General features: G+C 42.8%; 1 protein-coding gene across 1 annotated transcript in view; it reads left to right on the top strand.

Moving 5' to 3' along the window:
• The window catches only part of LOC144726351 (voltage-gated inwardly rectifying potassium channel KCNH7-like), a 37363-nt gene extending 14764 nt beyond the window's left edge, over positions 1–22599 (top strand). The window contains exons 3-12 of the mRNA XM_078604986.1: positions 5737–5927; positions 7035–7252; positions 8295–8494; positions 11650–11902; positions 13484–13689; positions 13988–14087; positions 14532–14864; positions 16442–16625; positions 17447–17645; positions 18851–22599. Coding sequence (XP_078461112.1) covers positions 5737–5927; positions 7035–7252; positions 8295–8494; positions 11650–11902; positions 13484–13689; positions 13988–14087; positions 14532–14864; positions 16442–16625; positions 17447–17645; positions 18851–19222 — 2256 coding nt within the window. The 3' untranslated portion in view covers positions 19223–22599. The remainder of the gene's footprint in view (positions 1–5736; positions 5928–7034; positions 7253–8294; positions 8495–11649; positions 11903–13483; positions 13690–13987; positions 14088–14531; positions 14865–16441; positions 16626–17446; positions 17646–18850) is intronic.
• Positions 22600–22971: the final 372 nt, after the last annotated feature.

The following is a 22971-nucleotide window of genomic DNA, read 5'->3' as shown; positions in this document are numbered from 1 at the left end:
AGATAAAATGCATATATCATTATTGTCTGTAACAGTAAAATGTGTTGGTATGAATATTAACTTTCACTGGAATGTTAAGGTGAAAAAAATATGCATTAATAATAGTTCGATTGATAATTATATATGACACCATTCATGGTTATTTCATAACAATATTATATTTTGGCTCGTTTTATTCAAATAAGTCATGGATGTTACAGCTTAAAATATTTGGAAACATTTTAAAATGAAACGTTTGTTTTGTTTACTATGTGCTTCCCTGATGATGCAATATAGCTCTGAATTGGTGGACTGGGTGACTAGATTAAGAAATTCATCAAAACTTCAAGGACAGCTTTAACGGCACCAGACGTTGATGTAATGCTCGCTGAACGCGACTATTTTCGTTGAGTTCAGTGAAATCTATTCTCGACCCATTTGCTTATTTATTTGTCAAATTGTCAAATAATCATATCAAGCTACATGCACTTGACTTGCACTGTTGAGTTCTGTGAGCATAATATGAATAATTTGTGTTGTATTATTACCGTAATAATGTTTTGAACAACTCCTTCATCGATTCACACAACTCTTTTGATTTACTTTTGAGTTAAATAACTAGAACATGGATCTGACTTTTACTTGTGTTTGTAAAAAATGATTAATATTTTCTGCCTTCGTGTTGACATGCATTTTATTATCAGGACCACTATTGGGGGTTTAGACTCAAAGTAAACAAAAATCTAATTTTGATTTAAAGCTTTCGTGACTGCAGGGATTCATATTCTTGGTTCTTTCGGTAAAGTCACGTAGAAGGGAAATAATAAAATAATATAAATATAAAACAATAAAAATGATCACGACGTTTCGACTGCAACACAAGCAATAATCATCAGGTGTGAAATCCCCAGCAAGAAAATTTGAAATTTGAAAATTTTCTTGGTGTGATGATGTTGCAGTCGAAACGTCGTGAGAATTTTTATTGTTTTATATTTATATTATTTTATTATTTCCCTTATACGTGACTTTACCGAAAGAACCAAGAATATAAACAAAAATCTGTTCATAATTCAGTTCAATTCAGCCAAGATGCTTTCAGTGATTCAAATATATAATCTGCCATCAAAGTGTCAGGCCACATGTGGCTGTGTGAAATGAAGTCGGTTCCGCTTACATGTTATCATTTAGTGAATGTTACTCGTTGTTATATAACTGACCCATATCCCCTTAACACATTGCAAAAGTAAAAACCTCGGAGTGCTAAAAACATGACATCACAACATACTGCCAACACATTCAGCCGCGTTCCACCAAAGCGGCTCATCTCATATTGACACGCACTCGACGTAGTAACAAACAAGCACCAGAGCAGACATTTACAACAAAAAACAAGGACAAAGACCCCCCATAGAACCTTAACATACTGTTGGGGCAAGTGCTATTATCTCACACCTGTGAAGGCCGCCACGGCACAAGAGGGGGTGGGTGGCTAGCACCACGCTCGGCCGCCTTTGTGGCCATGTTTATACATCACACCAGGTACTAATTTCAGGCTGAGTCGACCTAGGGGAGACCTAGGACCGGTTCAAATAATCGTCAATGGTGTTGGCTTTGAGCGCGCTAACCGCCACACTACCGCTCACATAAACACACACACATACACACACGTCACACACATGGCAGGATCAAAAGGACACAATGGTTGCGAATTATTACATGTATTTTATTTAGTACTTCATTCCTTTCTAGTGTTTAATTATTCAATAACCTTGAATTGGAATTACTCTTCCACGCATCCTGTTTATGGTGCGTGTGACCTTGTCAGCTTTGGTGAAGGATATGACGCATGCTATGATTCATTACGTTCAATTATATGGCTTCTCATTTTGCTCAGGCAGTTTTACTGCCTTAAGCAGTTGTGAGATATACATTTCTGTTCAATAGGATGATTAGGGTATACTCTTCTAACGGTTTGCTGGAAGGCAAAAATCTAAATCATGAGCTGTGTTTTTAATAGCATTCAGCAGTAGATAAGTGAAGTACCTTTCAACGTAATTTACCACACTTTTAAATTGAAGCTTCTTTATTTCTGAAATTCATAAGAGCTTTAAGCATTTCGCATGTTTTGGGTCAATATATAGTACTGCAATTGCCAATTGCAAACAGGAATACATTTTACAATAACGAACGAACATGCAGAAGTGTGTTTGTCTCAATAAATAATGTTGTTAAAGCCGGTAATGGATTATTGTGACCAATAAGACATGTTAAGCCTATGTTAATAAAAAAAACCCACCACAACAAATTCATGATTAAACTAAAGCAATGTTTGCACCCACAGCAGTTATCACATAAACTCAAAATACTCTAAGCAGAGGAGCCTCACATATTTAATCCACCCTGCCGTGATTTACTATACTAAGGATTGCACATGGAGGTTCTTCTGTTCTGCTGCTACGACTGGGAAATGCAGATCTGCTGTCATAACCCCACTATTTGTTTGCATGCACCTGAAAGCACAGCCAACAAATTGTTGTGCTCATGCTTGTGAACGTCAACAAGAGCATTGCCCAGCGGTAGCGCGCTCGCCACTTGCTGCAAAGTTTCGGTTCATGGTTCGAATCCAGCGGCCGCCCTGATTATTATTGCTGTGTGTAATCACCATCATAATACTACTACTACGCGTTGTCTGCTTCGCAGTGAACGTTAAAGATCCCGCTGACATCTTCACAAGAGCAGGCCGCCGTTTGTGCCGATTTCACAGTTGATATTTGCAACGTAAAAAAATACACCCGCAAACTCCTCAATTGGGATTATACATCATAATCATAGGCCTCCAACTGGCAGACTAATGTCCCAGGTCACTATTGCAAATGGGACTATCCTGATCTTTTGAGTTCTCATTTGTTTCAACAAATTATAAAACATGAACTTTATGAGTTTCCGAAGCTCCTGAAGGAGCTCCCAGCACATCGATCTAAACCAAATCTGGAGCGAGACATTTTTACAAATGTGTAGCCGAATGGTACAGCACTGATTGTCACACCGCAATACCACTGGAGATGGTGACGGTTTGGCGAGGCCTTCATCTAGCAGTGGATAGATCATGGCTGATGATGATGAATCACAAATGTTTAGTAGGGTGGAGGATGGGTAACAAGAATTTGACTTTTAGAAATCTATATATGCTGGATAGCTTTTCAAATTCATGTGCCTTGGTAAGTATGTTTGGCTAGTGCCTCTAACACGTAGTTTGACGTTGGAACACTACCTGGAGTGTAGGCAAGTAATCATGCTTCACTTGATTAATGATTAATGAGTAATTTATGTTTGCGATAGCGTTCCTGATTAGCACACAGACTGCCTGCATCCACCTCTCAATCAATGGCATTACATTAGTACAAGCACAAAATAACACTGCAAGACTAATTCAAGGTTACCGAATTCATCAACCCTGAACTGGCTTGACAGGGGTTACGCTTATTTGTGTATTGTATTTTCCCATTGAAGTACAATATTTGGCCCTGGAAATATATTCGTCATAATTTATTATTCATGTTACAATTAAGCAAACAGAAATCCATTGTACACGTTGTAATGAGACTGTCCTGTACAGTACTTTAAACATGAGATACGTTGTGTTAATAAACTAATTCATTGCCTTTATTTATTTATTTCAATATATTACAAAATAACTGATATATATGAGGCCAGTAAGTTATTAGCAGCTCAGTGATCTCTTTTGAATTATTAATTTGTGTAATTCACTTCATTATGAACAGCACAGCGTATGATATATTGGATTTGCCATCCGTGTTCTGAGTGTCAGAAGGTCATACAGTTTTAATATGTTTCAACAAACCAAATATAAGGAGGTCTTTGGCATTTGCAGGGGTTATCTAGAAATGGATACACCAGCCGGTGATGCACACTTCTTTTTACATTAACCGTGTGCAGAAGCCTTCTCTCAGCAAAACACCAAAAAGATACGTTTTAAACCTGTCATGACTGCTGGCTAGTGTCGTCACTTCACTTAGACACGTGTTCCGCTTTTCCCGCACACTCCGTGATACATACTTACACCTCTATTAAATGCTGATGAGTTACACCTTCCCTTGCTGATTTTCACATTTTCAGAACCAATGGGACATTTTAAACCAAATAAGAGCAGATTGAAACGTTTTGGCTCGGTACCAGAATGGCTTTTTTGATGAGTTCGCTTTAATAACTTTTTTTTTATCTGCGCAATTGGGCATTTGTGGAATCATTCATGGTGCTCAAGCTGTTCTGTATAGTTAATGTGACGTGGATTTTAGGCTGTAATGCTACGCGCAGATAAGTATAATTTGAATTTCGTGGGGATTTGATGTTAGTAAATTACGCGTGAAGAACTGCAAAAGCCCAAGAGCAGCGGCTTAAAGAGAAGCATTATGTTAACTAAGCATAGTGTCGAATACCCGTTCATTCAAAATTAACTGCAAATCAGTTGATTCGCAAAATTATGTAACAATTATGATATTTACAACAATAACAAAAAATCATGTTTATATATATTTTCATAAATATGTGTATGGATGTACATGTGTGCTCGATTGCGAGGCATTCGCCCTCCCAACAACAATGTAGGCCGAAGGAGCGATGCTCACAACAACGTGCAGAGCACCCGGTGGCTAAAATATAGCAAGCTGGTGCAGTGGGGAGCACAGATGGTGCATCTGCCGTTCATCTCAATCAGTTCACCCATAACATCCATTATAGAGGTTTTTTGGGCTAGATCGCGTAAATATATAAATGTGTCGTTAAAACCCACCACACCCGACACAGCCAACTAGTAAGGGTTGTCACGTAAACAGAACGTGACCAATTCGTCACTAGTACAGCACACCGGTTTGTTGGAGAGCCAAGTCACAACATTTACAAACTGAGTACGACGTTTCGTCAGTAATTACAACTAGCTTCATCAGGCGACAGCCAGATTTGTGGAGGAGTCTAACTGTTTTGTTCCTTATATAGAGGCGCAGATGTGGTGACCACGCTTCTGCATGTGCATTATGCGAGCCCTTTGATCTTGTCCTTCCTGTCTATTGTGTTTATTAAAATAGCCGTACCAACAGTGATCCCTATTGAAGTATGGTGCCCTTCATAGGCATGCATTTAAACAATGTATTATTTGACGATTCGCTTCCATGCAGCGCTAAGGCGGTAGCTATCCGAACTGTTTAAATTATTTTTATTTATTTAAATTTCGATGGATTCTCGAATTAGTCTTGGCCAGTGGTAGCTAGTTTTGCACAGAACTTCAACATCAAAATTAATTGAGTGTCCTTGTTGGCACGCGTGTTCTGCTACTGCTTACAGTTGTATTTGGGAGTATTTAATATTTCTCTGATGTTCTTTTAGTCTCGTGCTGATCATTCGTCCTGTTTGCCCAACATAACATTTTCCACACGTGCTGTTAATCCTGTACACACCTTCTGTTGATAGCTTCGGTAATACATCTTTTGTACCAGATATTACTAGTTGGCTGTGTCGGGTGGTGGCGGGTTTTAACGACACATTTATATATTTACGCGATCTAACCCAAAATACCTATATTATGGATTATATTGGTCGCGAAAGCCTACGTGTTAAACTAACCCATAACACCTGCGTCAGTTCCATGTACACCTAGCCTGGCGCAAGCACTGTGGTGACAAACACCACTACTTAGTGGCAAATTATGCATGTTGTTGTTGTTTGTGCTTGCACATAACGCAGACAACAACGCTCATCGGGCTGCTGAAAACGGCGCGGCTGCTGCGTCTGGTGCGCGTCGCGCGCAAACTCGACCGCTATTCCGAGTATGGAGCGGCCGTTCTCGTGCTGCTCATGTGCACGTTTGCACTCATCGCGCACTGGTTGGCCTGCATCTGGTATGCCATTGGAAACATGGAACGCCCCGTGGACAGGTAACATTACCCTCATACAATACCTCTCTAACCGCACCGTCTGGCTTTGGCTACTGAGATGGAAGGACCTCCAGGTGTTTTTTTGTTTGTTCTCATTCAGACAAGTCTCTTCTTTAAAAATAAGGAACACAAAGAAACAATGGAAAAGTGCACTCATTGTGGCCTGAGCAGAGATATATAATTCAAACGATCGGTAACCCAAGTTTGTGCGTGTGTACCTTTGTGTGTACCTTTAATATGCTACTGTGGCAGCTTTTTGCCTGTACTTCATGCATGTGGTCATGTCTATTCAATATTTGTTTCTACACAGTAAAAGTTATTATATTAATGACTGTAGAGTTTGCGTCTCAGTTGGCGATTGTTCATTTTTCCAAAACTGATGAGGTAAGTCATCTTAAATGGTCTTTTTCCAGTTTTCTCTAAATCTTGAAGGTTGATCTATTGTTTGCCATGGAAATGGAAATGTGCAAATGTAGCAGTGCTGGGATTCGGGTTTCCACCGCAGAGGTACAAAACAATCCAGGACATAACAGGGAACGAAGTGGAGAACTACATGTACAGGCATTGTCGTATGTGGTGTATTACAGTTGGCAGACAACTGACAAAAAAACATGACTTTTAATGTCCCAGGAAGACTAACACATTCCCAGGAGAGCTGCATCAAAGAGGACAATCCGATTAAAACCAGGACAGGCCTAACTTTGAATCTGCAAGGCCTTAACCTTTGATAAAGAGTAATGTTTAATGAAGACAATGCGTTTACGTTTTGGTAATGTTGAACTTCTTTCACACCGTACATAACCTACCATGATAATTAGAGGTGCAGGGGAAGGACAACAAACTGAACATAAAAAGCAGTTCTAAAGAAACGAGTTTTCAATCTAGATTTTTAAAGTGTATAGCTCCAGTGACTTCGTCCAACCACTTAATTTTTTTTTATTATTATTGATACCACCAAAGTAAAGACTACCATTTTTCCTTTTTTCCACTTAGGGCTACTCCATTTCGCAGCCTGTCCTGTTGTTTACCTTGTGAGTGTGAAAATATACAGGTTATGTTACTTTCCATCAGCGTGAAATACGTGGATTGTACCTTTTTGCTTCGCAGTTTAGCGAAGGATCGCATCGGGTGGCTGGATCAACTGGGTGGCCAGATTGGAAAGCCCTACAACGATTCAGACACATCCTCAGGCCCCTCCATCAAGGACAAGTACGTCACAGCCCTTTACTTCACCTTCAGTAGCCTGACAAGTGTGGGCTTTGGCAACGTGTCGCCCAACACCAACTACGAAAAGATCTTCTCCATCTGCGTCATGCTCATTGGATGTGAGTTGAACGCTTTCACCCCCCCCCCCCCGCCTCTGTGAGTGCTCATTATTGATGAAGCTGTGAATTTAATAAGGTAACAGATGCATCCCTGCAATTGTTGCTCACATCACTGCTGGTGGAGGGACCTCCACAAGAGAAGACTCGAGAGAGACTCTCTAGAAGGGTATTCGTCCTACTGCTGTACACTGGCCAGACATATTGGTGAGAGGTGGGAATACTCAACATCATCATAGGCAATCGAGGATGATTATCTTCCCGAGAAAAGTTGGATTATCTGTGGGTCCGAAGATGGCTGAAGAGACCAATCTGGGATTGACAGATGCTGCCGCAGCTCGGGGCACATGTGTCCAGAAAGAGCGGTGGGTGCAACTGGATTAGCAAGTTGGGCTGCAGCGTGAATACTCGCACTTTACTCCACCACATGTGACCTTGCGATCGACTAACTGTGGTGTACAGTACTCATTTATACTGCTGGGCGGACACCAGTTCGCGCTGGGAGATCGAATCAGCGAGCTCTGGACGACATGTTGCTGGTAGTTATGACCAGCATCATCAGGCAGTTAACAGAAATCGTCACACCCAACAGTTATATGTTGTGGATTTCTCTACAAAATACCAGTGTGTTGAAGCAGCAGTAAACTGGCACATTTGTTCACGTGACAACTTTATTAATTGCCTGTTGTTTGGAGGTGGGTGTATAACGCAATTTTACTCATGCCCTTTGACCCAAAATTCAATCATGAATGACTTATGAAATACCCGGTAAAAGCATGTTTTGGGAACTTTTTGACGAAGCGAATAGCTCTTAACTGTGAAAGAACAAAACACTTTTGAAACAAAAATAAATATCGTACCAGCAGCAGCACGGCATTTTAAGTGCAGGGTACACATTCATTTCTTATTCCATCCTGCCAAGCTCTTGGCTTAGCTCCACCGGATCTCATGATGATTCGCTGGAATGGCGAGTGTGTTGCCAGACCCCCACTAATGGCAGTGGTGTGTGTGTGCGCGTCTTTGTACGTGTTTCCATAATGCACAGCCCTCATGTACGCCAGCATCTTCGGTAACGTATCGGCCATCATACAGCGATTGTACTCGGGCACGGCGCGCTACCACACGCAGATGCTGCGCGTCAAAGAGTTCATCCGCTTCCACCAGATCCCCAACCCACTGCGGCAGCGCCTGGAGGAGTACTTCCAGCACGCCTGGTCCTACACCAATGGAATCGACATGAACATGGTATGGCTACGGCCGCGGGGGGGGGGGGGGCGATCGCTCAGCCAGAGCTCGCTCCCGTGGCACCGCTGGTGGTCCCAGTGTGCTCGCGTCGCAGCTGCCGACCGTGCCAGAGTGGGTGATAGACAGAGCGAGGGTGGTGAGACGGGACACACGCAATGTTCCCTTCAGAAGCACGATGCTTTGTGATGAGCGTACAAACAGCCGTTTCGACAGCGCCATTGCCGACCTGTTGTTTTGGGATCATGGAATTTTAACAATGAACTTTCCTGCGGTTCTCCCTCTTCAACGCCACTTACGAGTGAGTGCGTTGTAGAACAATGTCGCAGACATGGGATGGTAGCGTCTATCAAATGAAGTTTCATTTGATGTTACCTGACCGGTTAGCCATTGTGAGTGTTTTTTTTAGTTATGCATTTGTCACGACAACACATTTCGTCATACCTGTTTTTTTTGTTTTTTCTTGCTCGGCATGTGTCCAACCATACACGTTTTTCATATTAGCCGTAGGTTAAATCATGTAATGTATGCTCACTGCACTGGCATATATCTAATGGCATAAAACATGCATTCTGTCATTGATGCACAGTGGATGGCGTGAAGCAATACGAGTCTTTGTGCCAAGGCCAAAATGTCTGCGTGTCTATCCTCCGGTCCAGGCACATTAGCCTACCATTCCTCTTGCTCTGCTTTGCCATGTCACGGGGGCTGCAAGTGACCTTGTGCTTAACCCGGCCATCGTTTTTCCTCCACCTCCCTGCTCATTCATGGACGTGCTTTTGCAATATCTACAGGAGGTAATAAATGCAAACCGAATAAATGTCTATAACTCTTTCCATGCAAGAGGGTCCACAACTTAGCTTTTTCATGGACCTGTGCAATTCAGTCGGTACCTTGTCATTGGCCTAAGGTTTATTTTTAAGGCTTTTTTTTGCCACTGAGTATTTTCCATTCTCACATTCACAAGTGTCTGCTGGAAAGAGTTATGACTACAAAGGAGGGGCCCTGCTTGTTTCCTTACCTGATTGAGAAACCTTCCTCGTCGTGATGCCTGATGCCTGCTATGCCTGTGTAATCCAAAGCATGCATGCATGCACAGACACATCCCTACCTGTAATCTATATTTCCGTCCTTCAAGAGTAAGGGGCCTTTCGCCAACCATGCAGTGGACTTTCTCGAGGATCTTTCAGCTTCATGGCAGCAGAACCAATTCGCTGCTTAACCACTCAGCTGAGACACCTGTCCATGACTTGCTATGTGTAAGACATGGCGATCACGTGAGCACTGTTTACTTGGATTGTTGGCAGTCAACAATGAGTGCAGTCTTTGGCAGCAATTAAGTGAACATTCTGACATTGATGCCAGGTGGATATAGTGATACTGCAGGAAATACCAATTTCCATAAATCACTTGGCAATATAAATGTTGCAGTTGACATAGTCAAGCTCAGTTAACGTTTGAAGAGTCAGGGGCCAGCTCCCTTTGTCACACCTGTGACTACTGGACATCCGTAACAAAGAGCTTCATAGCTCATCGGATTTTCTCGAGGATAAAGGAAAATTCTGATTCATATTTTAAAAGATGTCTATGGTTTTTGCAGTAAAGCTTTAAATCCACCTGCCTCATTGCCTTTGGTGCCGTATGCTGCTGAGTTTGCGTTACTGCCTCAGCCTAAAACAAGTTGGCGACGTTACAATTAGCAAGTAGATTCAAGTTACACATTGTTTAGCATTACTTTTTATTGCATGGTATTTTTTATTTGACAAAGTTATAACTGCTCATGAATACATTTAAATTATGTAACTATTACTGTACATCTCGCTGTAGGTATGACCTTTTGGTGTGTTGTGTGTATACATGACCAACATTCCTAAACGGTGCAGATGTATGGTTAATTGGTTTTAACAGCAATGAAATATGCTTTGAGCCAAGTCGTTATTAATGATTTTCCATGGGGAAGGCCATGCAAGATGATTTTTTTGAAGAAAGAATGCCAGTGATTTATTTCAGTGAACGAATCGCCAAGTGTTGTTCACAAACGTCGTGGATAAACATCTTTACGTGGTCGAAATTTTAAAACAAGCAATGCCAAAAGCAAGACAGTTATTTTTAGCACTGTGGAAAAATTTCCTTTTGAACACACAATTTCCAGGGACCAAAGTGCAAGTTTCTGTGCCAGATTTTGATGCTGTTCATGAAAACGCTTTGACGTGCGGTGGAACAAGCTGCAGGCACCGGCGGCACCATCTTGTCAAGCACAAAACTACCAATCTCAGTCACACCACCACAGTGCAAGGCAATGACAATGCTGTCTCAGAGGAACTGGCACGAATGCTGGCGCGCAAATTATCTCACATGGGGGAGAGAGGAAACCCCCGTACACCACTCCGTATGACAACTGTACGCAGTAGACACGTTTTTGACTTTTTAATGTTGAACTTCTTTGGAGATTTTCATTTTCACACCAACACTCTTTTGTGATTTTTTTTACTCTCGAGTCCTGTGTCAAAGAGTTATGCAAAGTGAAGCTCTGCACACGGTTTCGAGAGGCGCTTAAAAAACCTGAAGTCGGCTGCAAATGACATTTTGTATGCGGTGCATTGTGCTGTCGTGCGTTGTTATTGGCTGCGGTGGAGCAAATCATGCGCTGTGGTTTCCGCATCTGAATGATGGAGACATCATCGCCTTTGTTGTTGTTTCCTGTGAAGGTGGTGGGTGCATATAGCATGCTGGATGCCATTATTTTAGTGTATGACATGAAAATAAGTTTTGTATTATGAACAGTGCAATTTTAAGAGATTGATATGGCTTTTATTTACTTACTTAATTACAAAAGCATTTATAATGTTGGTTGCATTGGAGCTTGCTGTGCTTTTATGTTTGGAATGCGTTGTGGTGACATTCGCTAACTTGCATAAAATATTTTTAATCGGTGCAAATATATGCTGTATACATATTAATCATCCTTGCTTGAATCATATTACCATGCTTAGTGTTGCACTTATCTAGTGGTGTTATACTGCACAAAATAAGTGCAGGACCTCATTAGGTATCTGCATCTGACTTTGCCGCAATTTACGTTTGTTTGGGGGCATTCATTGATATCCTTTCAACCTCCGTTTTCTCACTGTAGTCCAAAATCCCTTCTCGTTACGCAGGTGTTAAAAGGCTTCCCCGAGTGTCTACAGGCTGACATTTGTTTGCACCTCAACCGAACGCTGCTGGAGAGCTGCAAGGCCTTTAATGGGGCCAGCAAGGGTTGCCTCCGTGCCCTGGCCATGAAGTTCAAGACGACGCACGCGCCACCCGGAGACACGCTGGTCCACAGCGGGGACGTCATCACAGCCATGTACTTCCTTTCGCGAGGATCCATCGAGATCCTTCGCGAGGACATTGTGGTGGCAATTTTGGGTAGGGAGATTTAAGCTGTGTAGGTTTTCCGCAGTTGTTGCTGTATGTCTCTCCCACAATGTATTTTTGCATTGCCCGGCGCATTGTTGGGCATGGTGTTCTGCATTTTCGCTCCACTTGCCGAGATATTTCTCAGGAACTTAGTTCCTGAAGAATTCAGATTGCGAAGAAGCTCCCAAGACTGGTACAACTACAAAACACGAACACGTCGGAGAGCGAAGGAGATGTGTGTTAAGTCAGAATTAGAATCTTTATTTAGACTGGAGGAATCCGATGAGGAGCCGTCCATAAATGACGTCACGCACCTGGGGGGGGGGGGTCAGACATTTGTGACGATGTGTGACGAGGGGGGGGGGGTGAGAAATGTGACGTCACATCAAAATGCGCAACTTTAAATAAATAGAGACAACACGTTCTACTTAATCAAATAAACTTTTAAATAAATGTTTCTCCTACAACGTTAGAGTGCAGCGCCACATTAACTACGCACTACAATGACAATTTAAAGCGATTTGAAGCAGGTTTCTATTTTTGGGTGAGGGGGGGGCAGAGCTTTGTGACATCATATTTGAGTGGGGGTCTGACTTTTTGTGACGCCGTGTGACTAGGGGGGGGGGGGTCAAAAATCGTCCAAAATCGCGTGACGTCATTTATCTACGGCCCCTGAGCTATGAAGCTCTTTTTCACAGATGTCCAGGATGTAGTTGGACAGAAACTAGTATGTTTACAATGTTACGGTTATCCCTAAGAATCCAGAATTGCCGTTGGTCGTCTTTGTTAACCAAGATTAGATTTGTTTTATTTTCAATCGCCAAATGTCTATGCTGTGGCTGAGCAAGCTCTGTACCGCCACCTGCTGGATGATTGGTGGGTACTGCAATTGCTGTAATAAGCACGTCAATATTGCGATTGTTTTTCATCCCATGTTACGTTTCCAAAACGGCATTACCATTGCCAGATTTGGCATTATGCACATTTACAATCATTACAATCATTTTCGCAGCGGCTTTTGGCTAGCCATCGAACAAAGACGGCCACTGCATCGTGCGCTTTCGGATGCGCTTCGGCCGTCTGTACCGCTCTTCCGATATCAGGAAGCCATTGGAGCTATGCACTTTTAAATTTAGATTTTCAAACTAATTTATTGAGAACTGCTTTTTGTGTTTAGTTTGTTGTCCTTCCCCCGCACCTCCGATTAGCACCATTGGCTACGTACAGTGCGAAAGAAGCTCAACTTACATTATTCTTGCATAAAGAGGTATGAAATTATTTCGTAAGCCAAGGACATAGAACTACTCGATACATACTTCGAGTTAATATAATGCACCTTTTGCGTCTGTATGTTGATGCAAAAGTTGGAGGTGCGTCTTATAATCCGGTAGGTGTGTGTGTGAAAACATTTGTTTAACTTTATTGATACCGAGCACAATTTCGGAGTGCCCGTCTTACTTTCCGGAGCGTCTTGTTATAGGGTATTTATTTTTTTTATCATCACAAAGACCCCGAGAGGGTGGGTCGTTTTTCCACCAAAGTTCTCCTTTCACTCCTGATAACTGCGAGCAATTTGTATTTCCTCATTAGGTAAAAATGACATTTTCGGAGAGCCCGTCAACCAGTACTCGCGTCCCGGGAAATCCAGTGCAGACGTGCGGGCGTTGACCTACTGTGACCTGCACAAGATTGTGCGCGAGGACATGCTGGAGGTCCTGGACATGTACCCGGAATTCTCCGAACACTTCTGGCCCAGCCTGGAGATTACCTTCAACCTGCGAGACATAAGCTCAAAAGTAAAATATGAATTCACTTTACGCATGCAGAGCATGCAACTTACATATCTTTTTTTTCACATTAGCATGCCTAAGTATATGTATTCGTATGTAACTATGCAGTACATTGCATTTTGTTTTCCTGTTTTATTTTAATGGGTGTGTGTTTTATCCTCTCTTATTTGTGAAGTATCAACTGTGTCGATAAAATGATAAGTAAACGAATTGTTTTGAGTTGTACGTTTTTGCTTGGTTAATTAATTTACTGTACCTTTAAAGATAATGGATGCATTTAATGTTCATATCTCTGGCTTTACAGACTGAAATGATCCCCAGATCCCCTTGGAGTTATGAGTCCGATGGAGCTTATGGAAAACTTAGAAAACGGAAATTGTCATTCAGGCGTCGAACAGAAAAAGGTACAAAATCTCTCATTCAAAAAATTTACACTCACATATTTCCATTCACGTATTTGGCAACATACGCTATGGCACTAATTTCAGGTATCTTGAATGTTAAACCCTTTATATGGGGCGATCTGTCAAAAACAAAGATCCTCCATATAGCCTTTAACAAACTGTCAGGGCAAGTTTTGTTAGCGGTCACCTATGAAGGCCGGCACAGCCTACGAGGGGATGGGAAGACAGCACCACGGCCGGCCGCCTTTGTCTCACACCAGGTACTCATAGGTTGAATCGACCGAAGGGAGGCCCAGAACTGGCTCAAATATTAGTCACTGATATTGTTCGTGAGCGCGAATTCAACTTGGGTCGCCCAGCTTCACAGCACAGTTCCCAAACGACTACACTAGTGCACTCCTTGACCGATTTCTAGACACGCACATGCGCGTTACTCATTCGCAGATGAGAGGGTCGAGGATGACGGCGACGCCAAGGCGAGCGACATGTGGCCGGCGCGAAGGCCTCGCAGGCGAGGTGGGCGCCGAGGGCCGGGCCGGCAGGAGAGTGCTACCACCTTCTCGGCTTCCAGCGAAGGAGAAGGAGATGACGACGACGGCGGCGGCGGTGGCGCCGCAAAGGAAAAGAACAATGGGGGCGAGGCTGTGAAGGCAGTGTCGCGAATCGTGGAGCTGTCCCCGGAGTGCGCCGGTTGCGACATCACACCGGCCGACCTCAGCTTCAGCTCACCGCTCACAGCTGCCGTGAGGCCACGGGACCGAGGAGGCCTCATCTCCGGTGAGAATTTCCATTCCTTTTACTCTGAATAGGGGCGCCATGATGGCAAGATGTTAACTACCTCGCCGAGTATGCAGGAGGTTGTGGGTTCGATCGCGACCCTGACACCTTTATATTTGGAGTTTGCATGTCTCTCTCCCCATGGTTGTATGGATTTTTCTCCGGGTCCTCCATTTTTTTCTTCCACATTTAGAAACATGCGTTGCGAGTAATTGGCTGCTGTAAATTTCCATGGGATGATAAGCCACTTTGTTGAGCTATTATTTGTGGCCAGGTAGCTTCTGAAAAAGAGCTTTATAGCTCAGTAGGCCTTACGTGGCAAAAATATAAATAGTTTAGTTTAGTTCTAAATATCTCTTCCTTTTGGGAGTTTTGCGTAATCTTACCTAAAATAAGTAATTTTTTGTCTGTCTGTGTGTGTGTCTGTCTGTCTGCGCGGGTACCTTGAGACGTTTTTAACTGACACTGTGGGGTTTACGAATCGAAAAAGTATACGGATACCACGATGTATGCCCCCAGATGAAAAAGCGCTATTCGAATTTCACATCTGTCAACTTTAAAGTAGTTAAATTAACAATTGATTCCCCTTCATAAGCACAGGGTGGCGCCAGAGCACGCATCTGCGCATGCACGGGAAAGCTGGCTCCGTGGTGGTGGTTGCCCTAGCAACGCACACACTTGATCGGTGGGGGGTTAATTCTCATTCGCGTTAAAAAAGCAAAAAAAATACACAATGCTAAGGTGATTTCTTCACAGTGTGATGTCCTCTTCTCCCCAATGTGTGCACTTACTACTATAGGGTCGGTAGATACTACTATTACCTTAGATAACATTATTGAAGAGCGGGCGGGGGGATGGTAGGGGGGCGGGGGTAGCAGCCCAGCCCCAGCGTGCCAAGGTGCCACCTCGGCCGGCTGGGCAATCTAGGCGAGGCCAGGGGCTCTGCATGGGACTAGGCCTCACCACTACACTCTTGTGAAGTTAGTACTATTATAGAGTCGATATATACTATTATAGAGTCGGTATATACGACTATAGAGTGGATAGATACTATTGTAGAGTAGGTAGATACTATTGTAGAGTTTGTAGTTACTACTACTGTAGAGCGGGTAGTGGGGGGATATAGTAGCCCAGCCCCAGCCTGCCAAGGTGCCACCTCGGCCGGCTGGGAAATCTAGGCAAGGCCGGGGGCTCTCCACGGGAATTTGTTGACAGACAAATGGACAGACAAATGGCATGCCGGACTTTTACAATAGCTTAGTTTTTGTGTAAGTATATGTTATGTTTTTAAGAGAAGTTTTGAAATAGATTTTCCCCCGGGCAACGCCGGGTACTTCCCTCTAGTACCACATATAAGCAGCATTTCTTTAAACAGGAAAACTCTGGACCAGTCGCGGCTTGTTACACAAATGTTGGTGGGTTGCCGAATGTTTTTGGTAAGAGCACACCATCCAAATGCAAAATATTGTACACAAAATAATTCTGCATAATTGTGGAGCATGATGGGTAATGACATGTAAACACAGACATACATTGTGTGTGAATTTTTGGGGGTTCTCATTTCTTCCTCCGTGCAGGAGCATTATCGGGAGTGTCGGCAATGCTGGGCAGCATGTGGGGCGAAGGCAAGCACGAGTACCAGGAGGTGCCCAAGCGCTCCGTGTCCGAGCAGGACGTCCTGCGGGAAGGCGGAGGCCGCACAGAGGTTCCGCACGAGAGACTTGACAGGCGACTCGACCTGATGCAGCAACAACTCGGCAGGTACAAACTGCGCAGCCGCATTTATTTGTAAGCGTCCTCTCGCGCCATTCGCCGCCACTGAGCGGGAGCCTGCGAAGTGGTTGGTTCGAAATTCGAACCGAACACGTAATGGCAAGGTCAACGAAGTTGTGGGGAGGAGATGGATATCCGTAATTGGAAGTAGATGGATAAATGCAAAGGGAGTTCTGGGTAAGGGGACGTTTGAGGGGAGAACACATGGTTTAAAAGGAGAGAGCGGGTACTGTAAAAGGTTAGAGTTGCGCGTGGATTGGTTCGTGAGCATGTTCCTGCTTCGTATCTTGGTCCTCGCTAAGCGTGCATCGTGTTAATTAAAAAAAGTTATTGTTTTCACGGTTACACATTGTGCTCCCGGTCTCATTACACATCGCTAAAGTTAGCGGTGACGTGGCCAAGCGGTAGCACGTTTGCCCCTTGTTGCAGAGTTTTGCAGTTTAAACTATTGCAAGGCATTGGAATGATTGAAATAAGATATACGGTGATTTCAGATGCTGGGGCATTTAAGTAACCAATTCATGTTAATATTTATGCTCATGAAGCCATTTCATATGCTTTATTAATGTACGTAACATGAATATTTGATATGCATATGAAGTTCTAAGCAGAGCCATGTTTTATATAGTTTGCGCTATCTCTCAGGCATGAATATATCTACAGCAGTACATGCATGACCTTGCCAAATGATCGGTTGCTAAAATATTCACGGCCTTTGAAGGCAGCGTCCTATCCAGGCACTGCTTAGACTACTTAATTTCAACTTCAAATTAAACAAAAGTAACTTTGTCTTGGGTGGGTGGCCACAGGCTGGAGTCACGCATGGCCTCAGATGTCGGGGTCATCCTGCAGCTGCTACAGAGACAAGCGGTGCTGGTGCCACCGGCGTACAGTGCCATGTCGCTTGCGAATCACGCTGCCGATTCTGAAGCCTGTGACCGTGCTGGCCCGTCAGGGCACACAGCCGTCTCCACCCACTCAGAAGTAACCACTGCCTCCAGCAGCCAGGTAACCTTTGACACGTGATTATCATATTCTTAGGTTTTTTCGGTAAAGTCACGTAGGTAAAACATCAAAATTAATAAAAAATAAAATAAAAAATCACGACGTTTCGGAGGCAACACAAGTCTCCGTCATCAGGTGGGACCGTCACAGCCGGATTAGCTGCATCAAGTGAGGCAATGATTCAAGATGTAATCCCTTAAAAGCAAGTTGAGGGGGGGAGGAGAGGGGGGGGGAGCTCATCAGAATGTGGTAGCCAATGAATGGAATGTATCGGGAGGGAGGGGGGCGGGGCTCAAAGACGGCACGGAGTGCCACGTACAACGCATCGAGAGGGGGAGGGGGGCGGGGCCAAAAGGATGGACGACGGCTTGGACGCGGTTTCTGCTGCACACGCCAACGCATTGGACAGAAAGGGGGAGGGGAGGCCTGATACACATGATTATCATAAAAAAAAATATTCTTATTATGATTGTTTACCCAGGAAAGCCTAGGTTTTTCAGGATGGTCTTGCTACATTTTCCAGATAGGGGATGATGTTCTGTGTCGTCCCAAAGGAGTAATTTGCAGGTCATTTTTCAACATTTTGAGTGTTTGGCCGACACCAGTTACATTGTATATGTTTTTAGTTATGGAAGGAAACCGCAGAACACATAGGAAACTCATGCAGAACAAAGGTAGAACATACAAACTCCACGATATTAAGGCGCCCCAGTCAGCAATCGAACCCAGGCTCTTCTTGCTGTGAGGCACAAGTGTTACCAAGTGTTACCATTGCGCCACCTGCTACCCAAACAGCTGTTACAAATCAACACCTTGCAGCTTTGTGCAAATACTGTAGTGTTTTTTAATGGGAATAAAATAGGTACAGTGGAAATGTATGGCATACATGGGTACACTACGGTCAATCAGCAGGTTTTGTGTGGTGGGTTAAAGTGTGGGTACTCCTACCTCTTCCAAGACACGTTTGGTTAGTGTGTGGAAGAGGGGTTCTCTCGTGCTCACTCTCGGGTGGAGGGCCATGTGCGAGCAGTCGCATGAGCAAGGAATTGCAGGACTACCCCTTTTCCACCTTTATTATGGTCAACAACACGTTCTAAGTGCTGATTTTTTTAAGAATGTGAATGACAACCATATTGTATCTTTCATATTTTGTCGAATTGCTTTTCCTTTTTAATGCCACAATTCATGAAGTTGTATTTCTCTTTCAGAGTCGCATGCACTCTGACTATGACATGTGCAAGCACAAGTCGAAGGATTCCATCGCCTCCAATACACTGGATTCCAGGGCACCGGTAGATGCCCTCTCCGATGCCCTTTGTGACGAGACTATGGCCTTGACCTTCTTGGACCCTGAGCAGCAGCCGCTCATTGTGGGCCTGGAGGAGGACGAACAAGACAACGTAAAGTGTGGGAACGAACCAGCTCAGGAGGCAGCGTCGACCGTGGCTGTGACGGTGGCAGCACACACAAGCGCCACTCGTCACTCATCCCTGCCAGACCCTGGTCCCACCAACCCCTCAGAGATCCCCTTGCTGCTGCTGCGGCAACACATGTCAGACCCGGGTCTTCCAGGGAGCTAAGCATCTCTGGGAATGTTTTTTTTTTGGTCTTTTTTTTTTTAAAGCTGCTTTTAGTTTCATCCCGACTTCCTCGACGACTCAGTTCTCCAGAAAAAAAAGGTCTGGATTGAGCCGTAATTCCCCAGTTACCACACGCTCAGGGTTAATGCAATCGGAGGCTGCTTCCATTTTGTACGACTTGCAGGATATTCAGCAAGGAGGCGCATAGTTTTATGTGGTCGCAGGCTGAGGGTACTCAACGCTGAATGTGAATTGCGAGTGTATGAGTTTTGTAAAAACGGTAACACACAATCCTGCCATGCAAAAACATTCGAAGACAGATGCAGCAAAGATGACTACAACTTTTACCCGACTCACCCAAGATGCTGGATTCACAGACACCTGAGGATCTGCCATCGCGGATCATCTGCTCTTTGCTGACGAGCAGCACTCGTGGTGTATCCTCAGCGAGTTAGAGACATTTGTGAAAAAATAAGTGTAAACATTTACTTGTAGGTCAAAAGTGAAAGCACATGGCAACTGGAGAAAGCCGTTGGTGTGGTGTGAAACATATCAAAGTACGTATTCACTGTTTCTCTATTGGCACAAGTTTCAGTGCTGACCATGTATTACACGGGCAGGATATTGAGAGCAACTGTGGGAACTGTCGAGAGATGATGGTGGCCTATGATCTGTTATGTCAACAATTTTGATGTTGACAGTGAAATGTCAATGGTGTATGAATGTGGGCAAGAGAAGCTTCCCGATGTCACATCAGTATTATTGACTCGGCTACTTTGGCATCCCATAAGGTGTTTTATAGCTGAGCCAGTAGAAGATCATACTTGCCATAAGTTAACAAAATAAATAAAACGTATCCTCGCTCCAACTATGGTCGTGCATGCTGAGGTTTTAATTTTGTTAAGTTTTTGTAAATTACTGACACTAGATTAATCTCGTTGCTGTGGCATTAAACATACTATGAATGCATTATACTAAAATAATCTACCATGCATAACCATGAATTACTCTTGAGTGTAAATATATAACATACAGTACATGCACACTTTTATGAATGTACATACCTTCACTGTACATTAGAAACATAAATACGTTCTGACATGTGACAGTCAAATGTATGCAATGCTTATGATGACAGGTTTTAATATTTAAGGTTTATTTTACCAAGTTTTTTTTATATTCTTTACACTGGCGGTTTTTGACGTTCAACACTGTGCAATTCACTCCTTCATAAGGCTGTTAGATGCCTTCATATGTTAGTGTACTTGAATGTCGCTTGCTTTAATCCATTATATGCAATAACAAATTAAAAGCCGGTAGGCTGAACACTTCACTTTGCTTTGCTGTTATAAGTTTGACCCATATTGCATAACTTGATATTTGCTTGCTTTGCAAATTAGCAAGCAAATCATCTGTTGATGCAGACTCGCCAAAGCTTGCCCAATCAAACGTCAGTTGAAATACTGAATCATCTCATTAAGAAATCGCAGCTGCAAATTTACATGACCTGTGAATGCAACATTAACAATTTATCAACATCCCTCGGTGTTTTTTTGGTTTACCCACCGCGTGTTTGGCATGAAATCCAACGATCCGCGGCATCATCCTGCGAGCTTCTTTTAGGAACTAAAATTGGACCGCTCATTTTATCCCTCGGTACGCCCAAATCGGTTACAGCTAAGAGGGCATGCAGCGAAACATCGGACATCATTCCTGAACATGCAGCACAACCTGAAAACACATCTGAGAGATATATACCAGCACAACCGTGAAATCGTACACAGTAGTATAGCACAAAATTAACTTCTCTCTAAAATATTATGTACACTGATACACGTACTAAGATGCATTCAGTGTAATTTTTTTATTGTTTTATCCTGAATTTGTGCAAATGTCACTGTAATGTGCTGTATATTTAAAGGTTATTGTAGTGAATGCACTATTTTCATGCAATATAAGACATGGGACTGAATTTTGTTGGACTTTTTAAGCCTAAAAATGCACAAAAATTGCACAATGTTTTTTTTCCTCCCCAACTTCGTATATTTCTTACAGAAATGTAGCACAAATCTTTACCAGCAAGCCATTGCACACTGTGGTGATGCTGTATCGAAATAAAGCAAGAAGTAAATCTTTCCTTCATGTATAAACAAGCCATGGCATATACTGTTTTCATCTTTTTTTTTATTAAACTTCGTTTATTTTGTTGTAATCTGCCACAACAATTGAGGACTTTAATTTGAAGTTAACCATATTTTTCCATCCAAGATGCAAATGTCACGAGGGGGAAAATAAATGTCCTAAAAATGTTAATGTAGCAATACTTTCGTTTCCATGCTGCCTGCTTAAATGTTGACGTTTCCACAAGTCCAGTGTAACGATGCTGCTTTGTTGTTAACGAGTAAAATCTTAGTTTCATAGGGGCAATGACTCCTATATTGGTAATTTTTTTCTTAGCTTTGAAAATGCAACACAATGCAAGGGCGTTTGCTTCATAATGGTTTTTCCACATGCAGTTCATTTCAGCGACGTATTCACCTCCTCCAGAAACCATCCTCCTTCCCTTAGAGAGCGTACACAACATACATGTTTTGTACCCCGTTTGACCTAAACCAACAATGGTCCATCGGACGCAGGAGCCATCTGAAATCATTTGTGAGCTTGTGTAAAAAAATGTAAAATTCAACATTTACTCAATTTGAGTGCCAATGTTAAGCACAATGACACAACGTAAAATATTTTTTTAAAATCCTACCTTTATTGTTGTCAAACGCCATTGCATGAAAAATAACCAAATGTAGCACACGTGTGTGTATCTTTAGTGACTGGTGCATATGAAGATAACATTGTTCATACAGTATAAGCTGCATAGTCCAGTGGGTGAAATAATGGACTTGTTTAACCCACGATAAACTAAAATATAAACCAATAAAAAATGCATGCTGCACTGCACATTACCGTTACGCATGAAAAAGGTGTTAATTACAGTACATAGACCTAGATATTTTGCATTTCTTTGAATATATTTAATCATTTGTAGTATATTTATCTGCACTTTAAAAGTTATGCATTGTTTTTCTCCTGTACTGTAAGTGGTCAGTGCATTAGGTCACCAAACGTTTAGATTATTTTAGACTACATTTTGAGATTAGAATAATTTTCCAAATATTTTTTAACGGACAAGATGTATGAACAAGTACATTTTTGGACTTCTATTGGTGGGGGAGGGGGGGTACCTCTGCAGTTTGTTCCCAACGTACTCAATGGGTGTGAATATTATTTTCCTTGTGTTTAAGGGTTGACAAATTAAACATACTAGAATAATGAATTTGATCATTTTCAAAACTGTAACTGAATAAAATCTATGCAGATGAAAATTATTTTCCCATCGTGTTTGATGTTTGCTTCCGACTCTAAACATGCAATGTGTTTGTGTTCTCAAATACAGGTACCCTTGCTGAGCCAACCCCCATTTTATTAAATAACCTTTGGATCCAAGTAGAATCTTACCTATAAAAGAAACAAATGTGTTCTGCAGATTGCATGTGAAATGCAAACTCAACACTAGTCAACCCAACGGAAACGACGCCAGTGGACATTGCAAAACCAAAGCACAATTAACTTTGTAAGACATTCCTGAGGTGCTGGCCAGTGCTACAATACCCCAGGCTATCGTTGCAAACGGTTTAGCAATAACTGGATAACTTAATTGACATGTCCACATTGCTCGGTCAATGGCCAGGGTTAAC

This window comes from Lampetra planeri, chromosome 2, assembly GCF_965212315.1.
Source record: "Lampetra planeri chromosome 2, kcLamPlan1.2.h2, whole genome shotgun sequence".
Classification (NCBI taxonomy): domain Eukaryota; kingdom Metazoa; phylum Chordata; class Hyperoartia; order Petromyzontiformes; family Petromyzontidae; genus Lampetra; species Lampetra planeri.
Note: the sequence above shows the minus strand (reverse complement) of the source record. Positions and strands in the feature narration are given on the sequence as shown.